Source organism: Borostomias antarcticus (assembly GCF_949987555.1).
Source record: "Borostomias antarcticus genome assembly, chromosome: 1".
Lineage (NCBI taxonomy): Eukaryota > Metazoa > Chordata > Actinopteri > Stomiiformes > Stomiidae > Borostomias > Borostomias antarcticus.
Genome location: NC_140234.1, coordinates 24,174,249 through 24,196,034, shown reverse-complemented (window position 1 = coordinate 24,196,034; position 21,786 = coordinate 24,174,249). Strand labels below are relative to the sequence as shown.

Genomic DNA, 21,786 nt, shown 5'->3' with positions numbered 1-21,786 from the left:
CTGAGTTGAGCCAGCCAATTCTCTTGAGTAGCTCAGCCAGTTTGGTTTTTTTTTCGGAAAGGAAGGTATGCATTTCCTTCCTGAGGCTGAACAGGCGCGTCAACATTTTTCCCCCGGAGATCTTACGTCAGTGTGCATGAGCAGGGAACGGAGGTCAGAACCCACCTCTTCACACAGGGCAGTGAATAACCTGGAGTTGGTGGCTCTAGCCTTAACAAAGTTCACAATGGTCACAGCATTGTTCAAAACCTCGTGGAGCCCGGGATCAATGTCCTTTGCTGCAAGCGCGTCTCTGTGCAAAACAATGCATTGAGATGGCACGGGGAGTGACAGCTTTTATTATTTGAACTACTCCGGATTGTCTGGCTGTCATTGCCGCGGCTCCATCTGTGCACACTCTGATGCAGTTGGCCCAACTTATTCCATTTGACTTCATGAAATCATCCAGTGCTTCAAACACATATTTTGCTGTAGTAGTCTCGTCGTCTTGAGCTCTTTACAAAACAAAAAATCTTCCCTTATCTCCTTCTCCCATTCATAGCGAACGTAGCCTATGCGAGTAGATGGGACATTTTAGACACGTCTGTCGACTCGTCTAATTGGATGGCGAAATAATTTCCCTGAAGGCGAGTAGCGCACTGTACCAGTATATCCTCCGACATCGATGAGATGCGGCGTTTAACTGTGTCATTTGACGTGGGAATGTTCGCTAACTGTTTGGCCTTCTCTCCAAACAACTCTTTGATAATCTCAGTTGCACAAGGCATAGCCTAATCAAGTTTCCCCAATAGTATGAGGCTTCTTTTCTTTATGATATTTTAAGCAGTTTCTTATCCACAGCCAGGGGCGGGGTGGCCATCAGGAGCACCGGTGGACTGGCGTGCTAACTGGTCTGGCCTGCAGGCTAGAAGAACCCCCCCCCGAAAAAAAAAAAAAAAATCTGTCAGCACCCCCTCCCCCGCCAACAACTCGCCAACAGTTTATGATTTATAATCAGAAAGCGGGAGGGGGGGGGGGGCAACACACACAGTGTTGCCCTGATGAAGGTCATCTGACCAAAAGCTTGGTATTAAACCTGAAACTTGCATGAGACCTAAGTGTGCAGCTAAGTTATAGATAAAATACTGTTGTTTGTACACATTAGAATTGAAATCTTGAATTCAATTGAATATGTCCTTGTATTATTTAGCAGTGGATGCAATTACTGTATGATTGTTATTTTACATATACACTATATTGCCAAAAGTATTCGCTCATCTGCCTTTACACACATATGAACTTAAGTGACATCCCATTCTTAATCCATAGGGTTTAATATGACGTCAGCCCAGCCTTTGCAGCTATAACAGCTTCAACTCTTCTGGGAAGGCTTTCCACAAGGTATAGGAGTGTGTTTATGGTAATTTTTGACCATTCTTCCAGAAGCGCATTTGTGAGGTCAGACACTGATGTTGGACGAGAAGGCCTGGCTCGCTGTCTCCGCTCTAATTCATCCCAAAGGTGTTCTTTTGGGTTGAGGTCAGGACTCTGTGCAGGCCAGTCAAGTTCTTCCACACCAAACTCGCTCATCCATGTCTTTATGGACCTTGCTTTGTGCACTGGTGCGGTCAAGTTGGAACAGGAAGGGGCCATCCCCAAACTGTTCCCACAAAGTTTGGAACATGGAATTGTCCAGAATCACTTGGTATGATGAAGCATTTAGAGTTCTTTACACTGGAACTAAGGGGCCAAGCCCAGCTCCTGAAAAACAATCCCACACCATAATCCCCCCTCCACCAAACTTCACACTTGGCACAATGCAGTCAGACAAATACCGTTCTCCTGGTAACTGCCAAACCCAGACTCGTCCATCAGATTGCCAGATGGAGAAGTGTGATTCGTCACTCCAGAGAACGCGTCTCCACTGCTCTAGAGTCCAGTGGCGGCGTGCTTTACACCACTGCATCCGACGCTTTGCATTGCACTTGGTGATGTATGGCTTGGATACAGCTGCTCAGCCATGGAAACCTGTTCCATGAAGCTCTCTACGCACTGATCTTGAGCTAATCTGAAGTCTATATGAAATTTGGAGGTCTGCAGCAATTGACTCTGCAGTAAGTTGGCGACCTCTGCGCACTATGCGCCTCAGCATCCGCTGACCCCGCTCTGTCATCTGTTGGATGGGTGAGTGAATACTTTTGGCAATGTAGTGTATTTTAAGGTGTTAATTTTTAAGATTGAGGTGTCAATTTTTAATATTAGCATATATATTTAAAACATTTAAATGTACATATATTTCTTTTATATATATTTTAGGGTTCCCGGTTTTTAATATTTGCATATATATTCATTAAATATATTTTAGAAATATATTTAAAATACATTTCTTTTTGGTGTAGGTAGAGTAGTGGTAAGAGCATTAGACTCCCACCCGGAAGACCCAGTGGGGATGACTTTATGAGACTATACCCCAAACCTCCACATGTTCATCGTTTCACTCTAAACTTTTTATCCCTTACCTTTGTTGAGAAATAGAAGTTGAACCAATTGCAGCAAAATAGCTAACATTACAGGAATCATCATTCTAACTGCTTTAGCCACTGACCGCTACCATTAATGTTATGGAAGCTGCTGCTAGTTGTTGTGAGCTCATGAGCTAACTGGCTATCCCACTCTTATTGTGCTGGATTAGCATTGGAAGCATTGGAACTGATGTGTCCAGGCGACAAGACCTATCTTAATTTATCAGACATTATTTCATGTCATTTCAATTCAAAGCTATTTCAGTGGCATGACTAGTTTCCGTCCTACCAGTCCTGAACAGAAACAAGCCAGCCACGCACATAAGCCAGGCTAGACCTGGCCTGGTTGGAGGTTGACGCCAAAGAAAATTATCCATGCATGTCGTGTCCGTACTTTACCACAAGATGGCGATATAAATCATTAATGTTGCTTGGGGAGGCTAGGGATTAATACATCCATGCTAGGGATCCATACGGTCTACCCCCCCCCCCATCATCTCTACCCCCAAAAGTGTTTAGGCCTCGATCGTCCCATCATATGTCCCCTCTGTGATTTGGCTATGCAAGTTCATGAAAGCCTAATACTCACTAGTGTACCCAACACAGGTAGCCCCCCCCCCCCCGGTAGGTAGATGTGAGTAGCGTTCTATGGACACAAAGGTCGACTAGCTGGGAGGCGAGAATTGCGTTCCTTCAAGTAATTTCAAAATAAGGGTCCCATGAACATTTGACTGCTACTATTTAGGGGTTGGTCATTTCTCCGCGTGAGAATTGTGAAGTGTGAGCGTGAGAATAGGCTGAAATGCGCGTGAGACTTGGCAGCCCTGGGAATCGTATTACAGTCATTTGCATTTAGACCGCCCACAGAGTGCTTTCGCTGGAATCGTAACCTGCTCTTGCCTACTCCTCAACATTTTGCACCATCCGGGAGATTTGCTCTACTGTCAAGAGGAAGATTGAACAGTCGTGTATGGTGTTACTTGCCAACTTTCCGGAAGTAGCCTCTAATAGCCTAATTTAATCTTCCCAAGTTTTTGCATGAGTGAAAATTTAATTTTCGCCAAGATGTCTGTTCCAGTCGCTCACAACACTTCGACACTTAACACCTCGACATACAGAACGATCGTCTCCTCGGAGCCTACGAATACGACATACAGAACGATCAGCGTCTCCTCGGATCCTGCTTCACTGTCTCCGCTGCCTTACAACGTAAATGGATCCTACGAGACGGTGCGGTACCTTGTCCCTGTCCAGCAACCGATGCAACAGTCCTACGTGCTCGTTAACAGCGCACCTCAAGTTATGCCCCAGATGATGTACATGCAGACCATGCCCAGACTCAGCATGGGCAGCTTAGAAGAGTCGGACATCGTTTACCAACAACAGGTTGTTGAGGTGAGCTGTAAGCTAATCAAATATATATCATGTGTATTTAAATAATGGGCATATAGCTTATTCAGTTCACAGGCGCAGGCTAGTAAAATAATCTGCAGTCCATCCTTTCAACCAGAAGGTGTGATATTGAGACCTACGTGAGGTGCATCTTTGGGACCAGAAAAGTCAGTATTTGTTACTGTATCCCATATACTGAGAGACCACACAAAGCCTATGTTATTCATATTTTAGGAATTGTCTGTCTGAAAGCAACCCTTTGCAAGAACCCAACTCAGCACCCAGGTATGCATAGGGGTACATGAAGAATTACCCCTTTGCTGGCCTGTCTGTCTGTGTCTGTCTGTCTGTCTGTCTGTCTGTCTCTCTCTCTCTCTCTCTCTCTCTCTCTCTCTCTCTGCACCGCCCCTATAACAGTAGGCACCGTTGCTGATACTGTAGATGAACCACGCCTAGTCAAGTTCAAACAGATGACAGGCCACACCCTGCCTTACCTGAAAAATGAATCAGGTTGTACACCCCTCTGATTCAGCAGTCCAAGGGCCATCAATCATCTACAGCTGTTTCACTCTTAAGTCGGCTCTGTTTGGTACCACACCTCATAGAGAGAGAGAGAGAGTTTGTTTTTATAGGCTACTGTACCTGTGTTGGTTTTGTTTGTTCTGTTTTCCACTCTGTTTTCCTCCATCTCTCTCTCCACTCGTCTTTCTGTATGTCCCTCTTCCCCTCTCTCTTTCCTCTCTGTGTGTATTATTCTCATGTTTTCTGTGTCTCTCGCCCTCCCAGAGCCTTAATGGGAGAGCCCCGTCCGTGTTCAGCCAGGCCTCCAGTCCAATCAAGAGCCCCGAGCCAAGTGTTGAGGAGGTGAGAGAGAACACACACACACACATGCACACACACATGCGCACACACACACACACACACACACATGCACACACACACATGCACATACACACACACACATACACATACACACACGCACACACACACACATGCGCGCACACACACACACGCACATACACACACACACATGCACATACATACACACACATACACATACATACATTAGACTGTCTTACTATACACACTCTACCAGGCATATCAGTGTTCACAGGGCCTTCAACAGTATCTGTGGGTTCAGGGTGGAGCAGAGTGAGAGCTCAGCAGGCCTCTGAACACACCCACCCATAGGAACAACCAGGCACTCGCAGATGTTATCTCCTCTGAGACACACCCCTGACGCACACACAAACACACACATGCACGCACACGCCTGTTTAGTGGAGGTTAATTGCCTTAGAAGGTCTAGAGTGCAAGAGTTGAGCAGCATGACAAGTGAACTTTATTCATGAGCATGTGTGTGATATCTGTTATGTAACTCTATCCAACTCTTAATAGACGGTTATCAGGGTGTGTCCTATGGTTTCCCAGAAGTCCTTGCCGTGCTTGAGAGCGCTCTTTTGAGCTGACCCACAATACTATGATTACAGGTGTTGTCAAAACATAAAGACATAACGTGTTGTCGTCAGTTGGATTAGATGTCACTTTGCCCTAGGAGGACACTGATTGTATATAATTGCATTTGTCATATAATTACATAATTCACAAGTGTGCCTCTTTTAATCTTTTGTGTGTGTGTGTGTGTTGTTGGTGTCTGTGTGTTTGTTGCACATGTGTAGTTCATGCCTTCCCAGTGGAACTGAGGTCCGTTCACCTTGTCCGTGTCTTGAGGGTGTGTAGGCGAGACTGAGCGGAGTCGTGTGGTTGTGACGGCCAAGCCCCGCATGCGTTCGGTCTTGTCTCCGGTGCAACACGATTACACTGTGCTCATAGTGGTCCGTTAGGTCCTGACTGGGACGCTGTAGGGCCACAACAACAACAACACAACAACAACACAACAGTTAACCAGTGGCCTGTCACTCCCACTGACACACAAGACACATGTGACTGATTAATCATGACTTGTTGATTGATTAGTCATGACTAGTCACCTATTTAGAAGGATGACAGATCAACGAGTTATTATTATTAGATGTGAAGTTATTCTAGATGTATTTATTTATTTATTTGTTTTTATTTATTTATTCATTTTATTTTTTGGGGGGGAGGTGAACCATAGGATAACAAATGCAAGCATAGCCTTACGGAATACCGCTGCAAAATCGTGACAGAACATCAAAGGGTGACGTCAGTAATTCCCTGAAATAGGAAACTGCTACACTGACAGTGATAAAAATTAAAAATAAACTACTCACAGAATTTAGGCATTTAATCCCATTGTTGGCATAACCCTGCTTAATGACCCTGAGAGGTTGTAGAATAGTGTGACGCTGCCTAACCCATGTGGGAGGGGTGTGTGTTTGAGAGAGAGGGAGAGAGAACAATGACATAATTGCGTTAAACGAGGCGCCTGGAGGAAGTTTTGAAATGTAAATGTTGAATGTCAATCGCCAGAGAGCTTTGAGAGAAGAGGAGAGAAGATGATTCACTAATCTAGATCTAAAATACCAGCCTGGGGAAACATGGACACACACACACACACACACACACACACACAGGAACTTTCTCTCACCTCCTAAATGAGTTCACCTTTTCACTCATGTGAATGAAATGGAAAGTGACATATATCATAGTCCAAACTTGATTGTCTTGACATACAACTAACTGACCTGTTCTCTTTCAAAAAGCTGTGTTGTGTTGGTATGTTTATGTTGTTGCCCAAGTGAAGTCGGCTCATGTGACGGAAATGAGTCTAGGCCACTCTCTCTAGGCCACTCTCTCAGTGACAGGCCACTGGTCCCTCTCTGTCATAGAAAAGTCAAAAATACTTTATTGAATAGGCTATACTACACTATACTATATGCTGTACGTATTTGCCTCTCTTTTGCATTTAGCACAGTCGGCGGTTACTCAAGGTGCTGTGTGTCCATGTCCCTTGAAGCAGACATAGAACACAGAGAGGACAGACAGCAGGACATTAGAAGCCTGTCACTTGAGGGAGTCTTGGAAGAGGATCTTTCTGGACCTCAATGTGTTCCTCTCGGTTAGGTGGCCGACAGTCTAGACTGTGACAGCAATGCCCCGGAGACCGGCGTACTTCTGAGTGATTTTAATACAAGCTTGCAGGCAGTCCAATCCCCAGAGGACTGAGGGATCAAAATACAAAGATACAATCAGAGACAGCTTTTCCTTTATACTAGCAAAAAGGTGTGAGGTGAGCCCATGCATTGCCTTATCTTGGTGTTTAAGCATCCCTTTTGAAATTCACATATTTCTGAGCGAACTGCCAGCTTTGCCTTTCTGTTCATTGAACGCGTATGTGGTTTTCTGCTCCTACCTCAAACACTGCCTCCTGTCTACCATATCTTCCCTAACCCTGTTCTATTTCTGTCTGCCACATCTTCCCAACCCTGTACTATTTCTTGGTCCTATCTGATTTGTACTTTCTGTGACCTTTCACTGCTTACACCTGCAGACACACACCTCACATGAGCAAGTCTAAGCTAGCTACAGTACCTCCCCCAGCCCAGGAGCGGAGTCTGGTCTTTGGGAGTCTGGTCTTTGGGACATCCACACCATCAGACTGTGTTTGACCAGAGTTCTCTACCAGACCAGCTCCTTAACCACAAACCTTTTCACGACACTGACATTTCTTAAGTTGACTATAACGTCAATAAATGTAGAAACGCATTTAAAAGTGCTACGCTATCTGAATTTGTGCATACATGTAGATTCAGGGATGTTGCAATGTTTTCTCATGTATGGAGTCATAGCAGGTGTTCTAAGACGCTTCCCCCAGGTGTGTTTTCCCACGCTAGGCCGATGCCAGCTGGACAGCAGCCAGTCTGGAAGGGTCATTATGACAGTGATGGAGGGGAAGTCTAGGCCGTGATCTCCACGGTTCTCCTGAGCCCAGGTGATACCGCCCTAACTGCAGCCTGGGGAAGGATGGAGAGAGGGAGGGAGGGAGGGAGGGAGGGACGGACGGACGGAAGTAGCCTTGTGAGACCGTCCTGATCTCGGAAGCTCTCCTTCGGTTTCTCAAACAGATCAGTTTGTCTCAACGTAAATCCGTTTGCGTCCTGTGAGGAGGAAGTACTGGCAGCTACGGGCGTGGATTAGGTGTGACGACAGTGAGAAAGCGCTGATACAGTATGGCACCATGATAGACGGTGATAGACAGACTGATTTTTTTTTGCTTTGGGGCAATGTACACGTACGTATGTTTCCCTTGCCAATAAAACCGTTTGAATTGAATTGAAAATTGGTTCATCACCTGTCAAGTAATTTTTAAAGTGCCTGCACTTTTCCAAACAGTTTCCAACGAAGCCTTCCCAGATGGTCGATCGGAACAAACCATCTGGTGCGTCAGGTTAGGGGGGTGGATTTTTTAAGGCATTTCTGCTTTATTATGATAGGACAGTGTAGGTGACAGACAGGAAAGGTGGGAGAGAAAGAGAGGGGAAGACATGCAGCAAAGGGTGTGGGCTGGATTCGAACCCACGCCGCGGCAGAAAGGACTAGCCTTTACATGGTAAGCGCCCCAGCCCGTTGAGCTACCGGGGCGCCCCTACGCTCTGAATTCTGACGGCAGAAAGAGAGGAGGCTACAACAGTCTCTTATCTGTTTGTAAGCTGTGGGAACATTGGGAGGGTTTTCCCAAATGAAAGCGTTGCAACTTTATAGGACACTAAAAGTGTGTACAGTATCGGTTGGCCCATTTGTGTGTGCTTATATTCCCGTCAATTTTACAATTTTATGACTGTTTACCTTCTCCCATTACATTTCTGTGAGTCTCTCACACACACACACACACACACACACACACACACACACACACACACACACACACAGTGACTAAGCTGATACTCCTCCCTCCATTCTGGCCAACCAGGGTTACAATAGCCAAGTTCTACGGTTACAGTGTAACAGTGATGCCTACTGGCCTAGATCCCCTCCACACACACACACATACACACACACACACACACACACACATTGTGGATGAGGCAATGAAGCCAGGGAGGATCTGACACACTTCCAGGTGAGGGGGTGATGATGTATATTGTTTTGGTATGGAGTTACAGGCCCGCTGGTTGAAGGGTTTTCCTCTCTGAGATGGGACAGCTAGATAGGTCTGTCCCAGAGCTCTCTGGGGACAGCGCTGTCTCCAGATCACAGCTGATGTCATGCGGGACAGAGCGGCGTCTTACAGAGGCCAGAGAGAGGCTGAGGCCGGAGGTTAGTCAGGCCAGAGAGAGGCTGAGGCCGGGGGTTAGTCAGGCTAGAGAGAGAGATTGAGGCCGGGGGTTAGTCAGGCCAGAGAGAGGTTGAGGCCGGGGGTTAGTCAGGCCAGAGAGAGGTTGAGGCCGGGGGTTAGTCAGGCTAGAGAGAGGTTGCGGCCGGGGGTTAGTCAGGCCAGAGAGAGGCTGAGGGTGGGGGTTAGTCAGGCTAGAGAGAGAGGTTGAGGCCGGGGGTTAGTCAGGCTAGAGAGAGAGGTTGAGGCCGGGGGTTAGTCAGGCCAGAGAGAGGTTGAGGCCGGGGGTTAGTCAGGCCAGAGAGAGGTTGAGGCCGGGGGTTAGTCAGGCCAGAGAGAGGTTGAGGCCGGGGGTTAGTCAGGCCAGAGAGAGGCTGAGGGTGGGGGTTAGTCAGGCCAGAGAGAGGTTGAGGCCGGGGGTTAGTCAGGCCAGAGAGAGGTTGAGGCCGGGGGTTAGTCAGGCTTCCTGAAGAAGCTCTTCAACAATGTCCCTCCAGTTTTTTGTGGTAGGGGGATCCACATTGCACCATTTCCTGGTGGCCTTTTTTGACGCCGCTAATAGGACCTTGAGCAGATATCGGTCTTCCCTATGAACCTTGTCACTTGTCAGGTTGTCGGGCACACAACCCACCAGTGCTTTAACACAGGCACGCAAGTGAGTGGAAGGCCCCTCATTAGTGAATACCTCATGTGTGATGTGGTTTAAAGGGCAGGTATGTGAACTATGATGCTCTTTAACACATGGGGCTTTGATCACACATTGTCCTGGATAAAGTCCAATACGCAAATCGTGAGTGCGTGTGCAGCAAAGATCAGGAAAAGAGGTTGATTGTAGGGTTGTGAAAGGAGTTGGCTTGGTTTCTATAGCCAGCACAGGACAATGGCACGCTCCTCTACAGTGTTGTCAGTTGGCATTTTCTCTTTTTCTCACTCTCCCTCTCTCTCCCCTTTCCTCCTCTACTCTTCCCTGTACACAACTCTATAATAACATGGCCTCTCTCTCTCTCTCAACTCTATAATAACCTGGCCTCTCTCTCTCTCAACTCTATAATAACATGGCCTCTATATCTCTCTCTCTCTCAGCTCTATAATAACATGGCCTCTCTCTCTCTCAGCTCCATTAATAACATGGCCTCTATCTCTCTCTCTCTCTCAACTCTATAATAACATGGCCTCTATCTCTCTCTCTCTCTCACAGCTCTATAATAACATGGCCTCTCTCTCTCTCAACTCTATAATAACATGGCCTCTCTCTCTCTCAACTCTATAATAACATAGCCTCTCTCTCTCTCAACTCTATAATAACATGGCCTCTATCTCTCTCTCTCTCAGCTCTATAAAAACATGGCCTCTCTCTCAGCTCCATTAATAACATGGCCTCTCTCTCTCTCAGCTCTATAATAACATGGCCTCTCTCTCTCAGCTCTATAATAACATGCCCCCACCCTCTCTCTCTCTCTCTCTCTCTCTCTCTCAGACCACTCTGAGTGAGTGAGTGAGTGAGTGAGTGAGTGAGTGAGTGAGTGAGTGAGTGAGTGAGTGAGTGAGTGAGTGAGTGAGTGAGTGAGTGAGCTGAGAGCTGGTCGGTGTGTTTGGAGTTTTTCCTTTTCTTTTCCTGCTTTTTCTCATTTCTTATTTTGGGTGTATATGGTTTAGGTTTGATGTTTGTTACGAAATAGTGTGTTGATAGTTGGTACTGCGAGTTTGCAGTGGGTGTTTACCCACTAGGTGATTGTTTGGGCATAGAGTTTGCCAAACCTGCACGGAAACATGGTATATGGATTTCCACTTGTTTCCCCTTCTCGGTAGAGGAACCCTGTCTGGCCGTGGGGAAAGTTCCCCTGCTCGGTAGAGGAACCCTGTCTGGCCGTGGGGAAAGTTCCCCTGCTCGGTAGAGGAACGCTGTCTGGCCGTGGGGAAAGTTGTTGGATACAACAGTATTAAATCTGCTGATCGGCTGAGCGGCGCTTGTGTGATTTTTGTTGATGAAGTTCACAAAGTGAACGAGCTGATTGCGAGTGTGTTGTGTTGTGATCAGAGATACTTTGGTCTCTATTTTGCCCCTGTCTACACAAGCTAGGAAGGTCACTATATCTAATGTTCCGCCCTTTATTAGTGATAACCTTTTGGTAAGGGAACTATCCAGACATAGAAAAATCGTTTCCCCGATAAGAATACCGTCCGGTATTATTGCTGCGTTCTGTTGTACTCGGGACTCGGAAAGATCCGATCTCCGACACGGAAAAGTGCAATAGAACGGTCACTTAAGTCGGACTTCCATGTCAGGAACTCGGGTGACATCCACCAGGTCCGATAAACACACCTGACGTCAGTAGTGGAAGCGCACACAACACGCTGTGAACGGTAAGCAGAATTTTCATTTTCATCAATTTTTATTTTTATCTTTAGCCACGCTTTGTGTTTTCTATCGGTAGTTCCGCGTCAGTAGTTCTGACCTCCAATCTAAATCCGTTCTATTGCATCTGCTCGGGAAAACATGCTCAACTCAATGGAAATGGACATGAAAACTCCAAAGTTGTTACAAAAGCTACAAAGTCGTTCGAAAACACAAAGCGTGGCAAGATAAAGTAAAAATTGATGAAAATGAAAAATAGTGGAGTCGACTTAAGTGACCGTTCTATTGCACTTTTCCATGTCGGAGGTCGGATCTTTCCAAGTCCCGAGTACAATAGAACGCAGAATTATAGGCGACAGGTGAGCATGATTCTCAATAATAGAGACGAGGAACTGAGTCTGGTTTTTAAGGTGAAGGTGGATGATTATTATCATGTTGTTTTTGTTTCGTCCGAGACGTGTTGTGGGTGCAGTGGCGAGGGCCATGTAGCGAGGGATTGTCCTCTCAGACAGGCTGATGATGAAATTCCAGTTCAAGATATCTTTAATTCCCTTTAATTCAAGATATCTACAATGTAATTTTAAGATATCTTAAATTAAGTTTACGATGTCTTGAATTAAGTTGTAGATATCTTGAATTGGAATTATGACTAGTCAGAATTAAATTGTAGATATCTGAAACTGGAATTACTCCTAGTCATAATTCAGTTATAGATATCCGCAATTCATATTGTGGATATCCGCAACTGAATTGTAGATATCTGTAATGACGTACCCCATACACATGAATGGCAAAAGTAGTTTGAATCTACTAGGCGAAATGACGTTGCAGATATCTAAAATTAGAGTTTTGACTAGTCATAACTGAGTTATAGATATCGATTCAGGGAGGCCTTATGAATTACAGTGTGTCTGACCAGGAGAGGAGGCTGATTGAGAAAAGAGAGTAGTAGTATTTTACAGGAAAGGGTGAAGGGTGCTCTGGTGAGGGTTAGATTTATTGGTATTAGGGATATTGATGCACCTAGTGCATAGAGAGGAAGGTCTCCCAGACGAAACGGATGACTTGTCTTCGTATGTGGATGGGAGGACAACGACTGATCCAGTTTAAATGAGAAGTCATGCTGTGGATTTTTATACGGTAACACTTTACAATAAGGGTACATTAATAAGCATTAGTTAATTCATTATTAAGCATTAAGTAACAGTTAACTAATATCTCTATTAACCATTTACTAATGATATTTATGTTAACTAAGGTTTACTCACCTGACCCTAACCCTAACCTTAACTATGGTATTAATTAACATTAGTAACCTAACCTAACCCTAAATAAGCATTAGTTAACAGTTAACTAATGTTTTTTGTGACCCTTATTGTAAAGTGTGACCTTTTATACTGCCCTCTATGGGGAGGAGGGCTGTGTGCTGAGGACTTACTCCAGGACCTGCCACAGTTAGGAGATGCGGAGTTCCTTGCCCTGGACTCACCTTTGACCCTGGTGGAGCTTACAGCTGCAGGTGGGCCAGTTGGCATCTGGCAAAGCACCTGGGGTTGATGGCCTCCCGGCTGATTTTTACAAGCGCTTCTGGACTTGGCTGGGTGAGGACCTGCTGGAGGTGTTCGTGGAGTGTGTGGGGAGTGTGTGGGGAGCGGGTTGTTGCCGGTCTCGTGTCGGCGTGCAGCCCTTTCACTGCTACCAAAGAAGGGAGACTTGGCTCTCTTAAACTGGAGGCCTGTGGCTCTTCTATGTACGGACTACAAGCTGCTTTCGAAGGTGCTGGCGAATAGGCTTAATAACTATCTGGAGATGCTGGTTCATAAGGATCAGGCGTATTGCATTCCTGGGAGGACAAGTATGGACAATCTTTTAGTTGTAAGAGATTTGTTGGGAGTATGTAAAATGTATGTTTTAAATGGGGCATTTTATTCTTAGATCAAGAGAAAGCTTTTGACCGTGTGGACCATACTTTTTTGTTTTCCACCCTAAAGGCTTTGGGTTTTGATGAAACCTTTTTATCATGTGGGATTGTTGTATAAAGGTTCCTCCTATATGGTTAAGGTGTGTGTGTGTGTGTGGGGGGGGGGATCTAAGTTGTCCCACACCTATACAGAGAGGAATAAGGCGAGGTTGTCCGATTTCTGGGAAGCTGTATTCTCTGGTGTTGGAGCCCCTATTATGCAGACTTAGAGGGACATTAACTGGGTTTTCGTTGCCAGGGCTACCACAGGGTCCAGGCTTGGTATTATATCCGCTTATGTGGATGATATCAATGTTTTTGTTAGGAGTCAGGAAGATGTGGACTTTTTAAGAAATACTATGCAGGTGTATGAGAGGGCTTCGTCTGCCAGGGTCACTGGGAGAAGAGTGGGGTCTTTCAGGTGGGACACTGGGAGGAGGGGGGGGGGCTGCTCCTAGTCTGCCAGGTGGACTGAGATGGGGTACAGCAGGGATGGAGGTGCTGGGGGTTTTCTTGGGTACAGATGATTACCAGAGGCAGAATTGTGAGGGGGTGCAGGAGAAGGTGTGTGCCAGACTATCCAAATGGAAATGGTTGCTACCCCAGCTGTCATATAGGGGGAGAGTCCTGATTATCAATAATCTGGTTGCCTCGGCTCTGTGGCAGAGGGTCACGGTTTTGCCACCTCCACCGGGGTTGATGGAGGATGTACATAGGGCTGGCTATCGAGTTGAATTTCAAGAATGAATTCGATTCCGATTCACAAGGTTCGGAATCGATTCCGATTCGAATCGATTCGATTCAATATCGATTCGGTTAGTGTTACTAAAACCTGTTTTTTTTTTTTTTTAGCTGTAACCTTAATTACATGACTGCCAAGTTATGCAACACATCAGTACTAGGTCTGGGTATCGATACTGATTTCCAAAAATGAATGAATGAATGCATCAGTGAATGAATGAATGAACTATTCATTCCTTCATTTATTCATTCATTCATTAAATAAAAGATCGATTTTTGGATTCATGAATCGATTCAGAATCGATGAATCGATTTTTTAAGATTTTTTAAGAATCTAGATGTACAGAGAACTGTTGTTGTTTTTTTCGGTCCGGGAGGCTCTAGCTGAAGGTTGGGGCTCTCTCCACGCCACTCCATGAAGGAGGTCAGGGACTTGGAGACATTCCCTCCAGGATGAAAGCTTTTGGGTTTCAGACAGCACAGAGGCTGCAGCATGGGGCTGGTTTTCACTGGCATGACACCGCGATGCTGCTGAGGAGAGCGGGCCGTCTGGGGCTGGACAAGCAGCTCTTCCTACTCCGGCCTGACATCATGAACCTTGCGGGACTGACGCCTTTTTATCGGTCGGTATTGGTGGCATGGAGAACTTTGACTGTGCGTGGAGAACCTGAGCAGGGGGCTGGACTGTGGCTGTTTGAGGAGCCTCTGTTTGGGTCTGACCTCATTACAGCAGAGAGGCTCTCTTCTCCTAGTCTGCGTGCCAGGCTGGGTGAGGCTGGCTGGGGGAGGCTGGGACTTCTGATGAGGATGCCTGTTGACCAGCCGGTGGAGTCTATGGCTGGTGGGTCAGTGCGCCCGATGGAGAGAGTGGTGGTGTTTGCATCGTATGTGCAGAATCATCTTTTTTTTGGAACAGTGGCAGGATGGACATGAGTGGGTCTTCCCTACGATCTTAGTCTCTCCTGCTGTTGGGGAGTGGGAGGAGGAGAGAGGGCTGTTTTTCACTTTCCGGACTCCTGAGTTGGAGAGGCTTCAGGGAGTGAGTAAGAAGGCTGTCTACCACACTTGTGTCAAGGTCACGCACACGGTCTCTGGCCACAATGAGGGAGTCGAGGTGGGCTGTTTTTTTTGGAGCAGACTTTTCCCCGAAAGGCTGCTGGCGGTCCCTATACAAGCCACCCACTGATAAGAGAACAGGTGATCTCGAGTGGAGGGTATTACAGCATAGCTTCAAACAGGTATCTGGCACACATCGGTCCTAGTACGGGGGAGGGAGGTCAGGGAGAGAGATTAGAGCACCTTTTTATTAACTGTGCTAGACTTAAGGAGCTGTTATATCTTCTTCGAGGGTGGTGTCAGGGGCTGGGCATGACTTTTTTTTATTTCTGGTCCATGGTACTCAGTGAAGAAAAAAGGGGTTCATGTTCTGGTTTATATGATTTTTGGCACAGCTAAGTTGTCTATATGGGAGACTAGGAGGAACTCCATTGCGGGTGGGGGGTCAGTTGATCCAGTGTGTATGTGTAAAGGTTTGATCACTGCTCACTTGAGTTGAATTTGAATTTTACAAGATGACAAATGACTTCGGGAGTTTTATGAATGTATGGGGGGTTGGGGGAGTGTTATGCTCTGTGCGGGAGGGGTTACTGCTGGTTACTTTTTGAGGGTGTATTGTTTTTGTTATTGTTGTTATTTGTCTTTTTGTCTATTTGGTGTATACAGTATCTGAATGAGTTTGTGTACTTAGTATGAATTGTTAATAAAGTTGTTGTTTTTAATCAAATCTCTCTTTCTTAGCTCTATAATAACATGGGTCTCTCTCTCTCCCTCTCTCTCTCTCAACTATAATAACATGGCCTCTCTCTCTCCCCCCCTCTCTCTCTCAGCTCTATAATAACATGGTCTCTCTCTCAGCTCTATAATAACATGACCTCTCTCTCTTTTTCTCTCTGTCCCTCACTCATCTGTGTAATAACATTGGGCGTCATTCACCAACTGTTCTTACGAAGCTTTTTGTTCTTAACCCCACTTATGCAGTTTTCACGAAGATTCTGACATTCACAAGTGTTCTTATTTGGGATTTGTTCGTAGGTAAGAATAGACCCTATGAACACTCAAGAGCAGTTGTTGTTCGCACACGAGTGCTAACATGTTTGTGCAAAATCATATAATCAATATTATATGGTTGAAATACAATAATATTTGTATCATTTTAATATATTTTAATAATTGTTTTCATTATTTGATAAAGCGAGAGCGCTGTCTTTCCAGTAATGGCCCTGATGCGCCTGGTCCAGCTCAGATAACTTTAATTATTTTCTTTGCCTCAGATTTGGCATCAAACCATTTTTATTACTTCATGATACAGTATGTGCCCTTCTCCGGATACAGTGTTCACTAAGCGAGTAATAGATGCGTCTTTTTACAGTATCTGTTATTTTATATCCATCACTAATGCTACTAACTATGACGGGTGGAGTCCGGTGCTTTCCGCAGCGTGACATCGGAACTTTTCTTTTCAGTTCCTGGGAATTGAAAAAGCTAGCGTGCAGGCGGTATTCATATCGAGGAGCGAGTTTAACCAACTCGGCTCGGTTACATGTGCACATGGCCCTGCAATTTCATGCCCTTTTTTCGGATGGATGGGGTGCTTAACTATGCTAATTAACTATACTAATTAGGGACAAATCAAACTTTATTTGTATTTGTAACTGCCACACGCTAATTTACGGTAAGAACATAGGTGCAAACAAATCTGCAGTGTAAGACCATGTCGTCAATCAGACGTAGACTTTTCTAAGTTAGGACCTTTCTTAAGAACATAAGGAAAATATCGGAAAATATAGGTGAATGAGGCGCATATTCTCCCCCCCATGCCATGTTTTGTGTGTCCCCTACTAACACACGCAGGTTGCGCAAACGTTCTACATACGGCCGCTATAGGTGACGATTCGTCTGCGCCGCGTGCGGAAATTACGCGGCCATTTACGGAAACGCGAGATCTGCCGTTTAGTAGACGCTACGTAAGAACGACACGTCATTCCGAAGTTGCGGCCGCGTGCAAAGAACGCACGTGATCACGTGGGCAGGAACCTCCGTTATAAACTCACTTGGCTGACACTAGATTAACAGGTATTTATATGACTTGGTCTGCACGTCTTTTTCGCACGGTGCAAATACGGTGCGGCCGCGTGCAAAAAACGTGGGCAGGAACTTCCGTAATAATTTCACTTAGCTGACACTAGATTTACAGGTTTTTATATGACTTGGTCTGCACGTCTTTTTCGCACGGTGCAAATATGGTCACTTACTTACTAAACCCTGACCACTGGCTATATTTAGCATTTGCAGTACCACTGGCTATATTTAGCATTTACCAGTACAAAAACGAATTAATGCTATATGGGGATATAGCAGCAAGCATTATGATACAAACCAATATAAGACTGAACAGTTTAGAACATTTTATTACACAAAGTACATTACAAATTAAAAGTATACATATTTACAAGGATGAGGTTTACGGTCTGTCACATTACGCATAGCCAGAAAAGCAAAAAAAAGCATGTACAAGCTCTGGCTAGCAACCCATTATCTGACAATTGCAAAAGTTCTAAAAACAAAAATGAAACAGTGCGCATTCTGTGGCAGGCAGACCGGGAACAGACCGTTGTATCCCACAAAAAAAAGGTTAAAATTTACAAAAACTATTTACAAAAAAGGCATCCATCCTGGCAGGCTGGAAAGGCAGGTTTAGGGAGACGGGCTGGGGGTCACCCACATCTGAATCGAGGGTCTGGGCAGAAGAGGTCATCCTCATCTGAATACTCCACTGTGGTCAGGGCTGGAGCTGCGGTCAGGGGCTGGGCTGGGGAGGTCAGCTGGGCTGGAGCAGATGCCTAAGGACATAATGAAATGGCTGTAAAAGCAAGTCGCATACGTTCATTGGAAGCGTGCCATGTCACTGGATACGAGAAAATTAACTGCCTGACATCACATACCTTTTTGCATCGAGCAGGGGCATGTTTCAGCATCTCCTGCAGCTGGGCAGACACCTCCGTCACAGTGGTGCTTGGCTTACAGGCCATAACTGCACCTTTTAACCAAAAAGGGAATGGTTTCAATGCACATGGCATGAAGCAAGGACAATGTATTATTTTGCGAAAATATGAACAATCCCTTACGTAATATGACATTGTAGAGGGTCATATTCTTCAGAGGCTTCTTCCCCCTCTTCCCATGGACGCTGTAGACACACCACACTGTGTATGGCAATGGCTGACAGCACCCGCCGGACCACATCTGGCAGATCTTTGCCGCCAATGGAACTCAGATATCGTGTCTGCAAAACATAAAGACAATCATTTACTTTTACATTTCCTTAACACTTCTCTGCAAAAATAAGGAACAAAGTTCTGCCTTGAAGTTACTCACCATCTTCCTTTGATGATCCTTGTCCTTCAGCTGCTCCTCCAAGACCAGCAGCTCCTCCTCCGTTTTAGCAGGGTGCAGGTCATCCAGTACTGCTCCCCGATAGCTGTCTGCAGACTCGCCGGACAGTCTCTGCTCCAGCCTCATCATTGTCTGTGCCATCTCCCTCAGACTCTGCATGACGCTGGAGAACTGCTGACACATCATCCTCTGGAAGTCTGGATATTAAACACAGATGTGGCTATAAGTAATTGTACGGTCCCATAATGGATATTCAGCTCAAAGTATATCCCTACATGCAGCATGAAGTAGTTCACAAAATTCAGCATACCAGCATCTGCAGAGCTTGATGGCAACCCTGCTGGAGCTGTTGGTCTCACAGGCGATGGCATCAGAGAACTACCTGAAAACCAGAGGATAAAGGGATGAGCAGGAAACAGACTCGTGTGAGCAGGTGCTAAACGCTGATGCATGCTGCTCGTGCCTGGACGTCTGAAGGGCTGAAGGGCCTGGGCTCACAGCGCCTTGGCTCAAAGGACCCGGGCGATGAACATCTACTGCCGAGTAGTGAGATGTGAGATGAGCGAATTAGTGAACTGAGTACATGAGTCTTCAGACAGTCCTGAGTTAACTGTAAGTGTGCAAATATGCATAGACATTTCACCAACACAAACATGCATGGATACCTGCATTGATAACTGGCAGAGCAGGCGGCCTTCCGGCTCTGGCACCTGGCATAGCTGGTCTGGTCTGAGTTCTACAGACCGGCTGCCTGGGCACTGGAACATATAGTAGAGGTAAATTAGCTCAGATTAGTCAACTCAAGTAGTACTCTTTTGGGACTGTTGAATGCACTTTATTATATTACCTTCGTCACTGGAGTCATAGCGTGTGTTGCGCTGTCTCTTCCTTGTGTCTTGGGAGTTAATCCATTGATGACTGCTGCTCAAACACCTTCGCCAAGGCACTGGCTACTTCATAATGCTCTGTGTGTTCCTCAGCAGAGACAGAGGTTGTCATGGCTCCTCTTGATGTGCTTGTGGAGGTAGATCTGGGAGGTATAGGAGAATGGGCACTCAGAGCAGGAGAACACCCAAGTCTTGCACAGCAATGAGAGAGACCATTAAAAAGGATTATCTCACCTGTAGTACAAGTTCAAATATAGAGTGATTATACGTCATTGTAAATGAGAGCTTACTCTCAATTGATTCACGAGGTTAAATAAAGATTGAATGAATATGTAGCTAGTGGGGGGTTACAACCACACAACTGTGGAGAGAGAATGAGACACTTGGTTCCCTCCTCTACTGGTGTTCATGGCCATGGCCACACACCTGGAATACTCCAACCCTGATTTAAAGGCATAAAAGTGGGGAACACATTCTTGAGACGGTTCCTAAAACTGGAGGGAAAAAAAACGGGAAAATGATCTTACCTCTCCTCATCACTCACTTCTGCATGGGGCTGAGCTCTACCCTGTCAGCAGTGGCAATACATGGGATAGCGGCTCAGCACACAGGAGAACTGCACAGAGAGGAAGGAGGAGAGAGAAAACCAACAACAAAAAAGGCAAGAAGGGTTAATAACTGAGCGAATCTTGCAAGTTTGCACTACAGGGAAGCAATTGCTCAATTTCCCTGATATTGTGGCGTCACTGGCGTCAGTGATGCGTCTTATGAATCTCACATGTCTACCGCTAACATTAACTCAATATCAATATCCCCATTTGTTTATCCCGTCTATGGAAACGTATGTGCATTTGTACTTACGTGTGCCTGCCTATATTGATGATCAGGTGTTTCTCCACCTAAGGGCTGGCCAGACAGAACCATCAGAGACCATTGGGCTGAGCTGAGGAGAGAGCGACATGTTAGAGTGTATGTGTGCATATGTATATGGTGCTCTTCTGTTAATACTCATGAGGGCATTCAACTGAACAAGACTCACAGAGCCTGTGGTGCTGTCCCAGGACTGCCCCTGGCCACGCCTGTCCCCGTCTTAGCGCCTCTTCCTGCCCCGCTCACCTGCTTCTTGCTCAGTTCAAACAAGAACTGGGAGGTTGGCAACTGAGAGCATGGGAGGGGAGAGAGGGAGAGAGAGAGAGAGTGGGTGGGTGACCCTCTCGTTGGCTGACATGAACACTCCACAGGACCACGTGCCAAAAGCCAAGATGGCTGCTATAACAAATCCTGCTAGCTAGCCTAGCTCCGTTGTTGGGGCTTCTAGTATGCTGTTAACGTTAAAATCGGAAAAATGAATGCCTAAAAACAAACACATACTAACGGTGTCGTGGGTTAATGCGAAATCAATGAGTAAGCTAATTATCCCATTTTATTCCAAGCGATGAAACAGTACGAACGTGCAGGAGCTCGCGCGAGCCTGTTATTAGGAAACAATGGCCCACAACAACACTTCATAAAAGTTATAGTGTACACAACTGAAATATTCTCACGTTTCCAAGCCAACATTATAATTTAAGCTACAATTACACAAAAGCGAACGTTTTAACAATAATTGCGAGAGTAATTTTACGTAGGCTACTTAGCTAGCCATGTACAGAAAAAGGCTAATCACGTTAGCTGGCTAGCTAGTTAGCTAACATTGGAAAAAGAGAGCATCTCCATATAGATAATCATTACAATAGGGTAGCTTGCACATAACGTTGGTGTTTTATCTGGGACGATACCAAAATACATAGCTATCTATGTATACATTGAAATTGAGATACTTACATGATCTGTGTTGTCGCGGAGACAAAGCGTGTTGGTCTCTGTTTCAAACGGCGGAAGTTTACCGTTCTCGTTCTTCTTCTCCTTCGCTGGGTTTAGTGGCGGATCGCAAACAACTTTAATGTGCATACCGCCACCTACTGGCACAGAGTGTGTAACTTGTTTGTCTAGTTCTTCAATTGTAAAGTAGCCCAATGCCTTGCATTCTACGTTCAATGCTCAGCGTTCATTGCTCACATTTAGGTTGCAAAATTAGGACTTTATTCATAGGCATATTTTTTATCATTCTTTTTATTAGGCCTAGACTGCAAATCTTTAGTGTTAATATTAACTGTAAATGAGAAATTACACACAAAACAGACATGCAGGATTTCTCCTCATTATTACAATTCTGTAACTGTATGACTTCTAAATTTATT

At 45.5% G+C, this 21,786-nt stretch overlaps 1 protein-coding gene across 1 annotated transcript in view; it reads left to right on the top strand.

The window, feature by feature from the left end:
- The window catches only part of pof1b (POF1B actin binding protein), a gene marked incomplete at its 5' end in the record, with an annotated part of 37,672 nt that overhangs the window by 4,011 nt on the left and 11,875 nt on the right, over window positions 1-21,786 (top strand). The window contains 2 exons of the mRNA XM_084451240.1: window positions 3,756-3,896; window positions 4,680-4,757. Of these exons, the coding sequence (XP_084307366.1) occupies window positions 3,756-3,896; window positions 4,680-4,757 (219 nt within the window). The remainder of the gene's footprint in view (window positions 1-3,755; window positions 3,897-4,679; window positions 4,758-21,786) is intronic.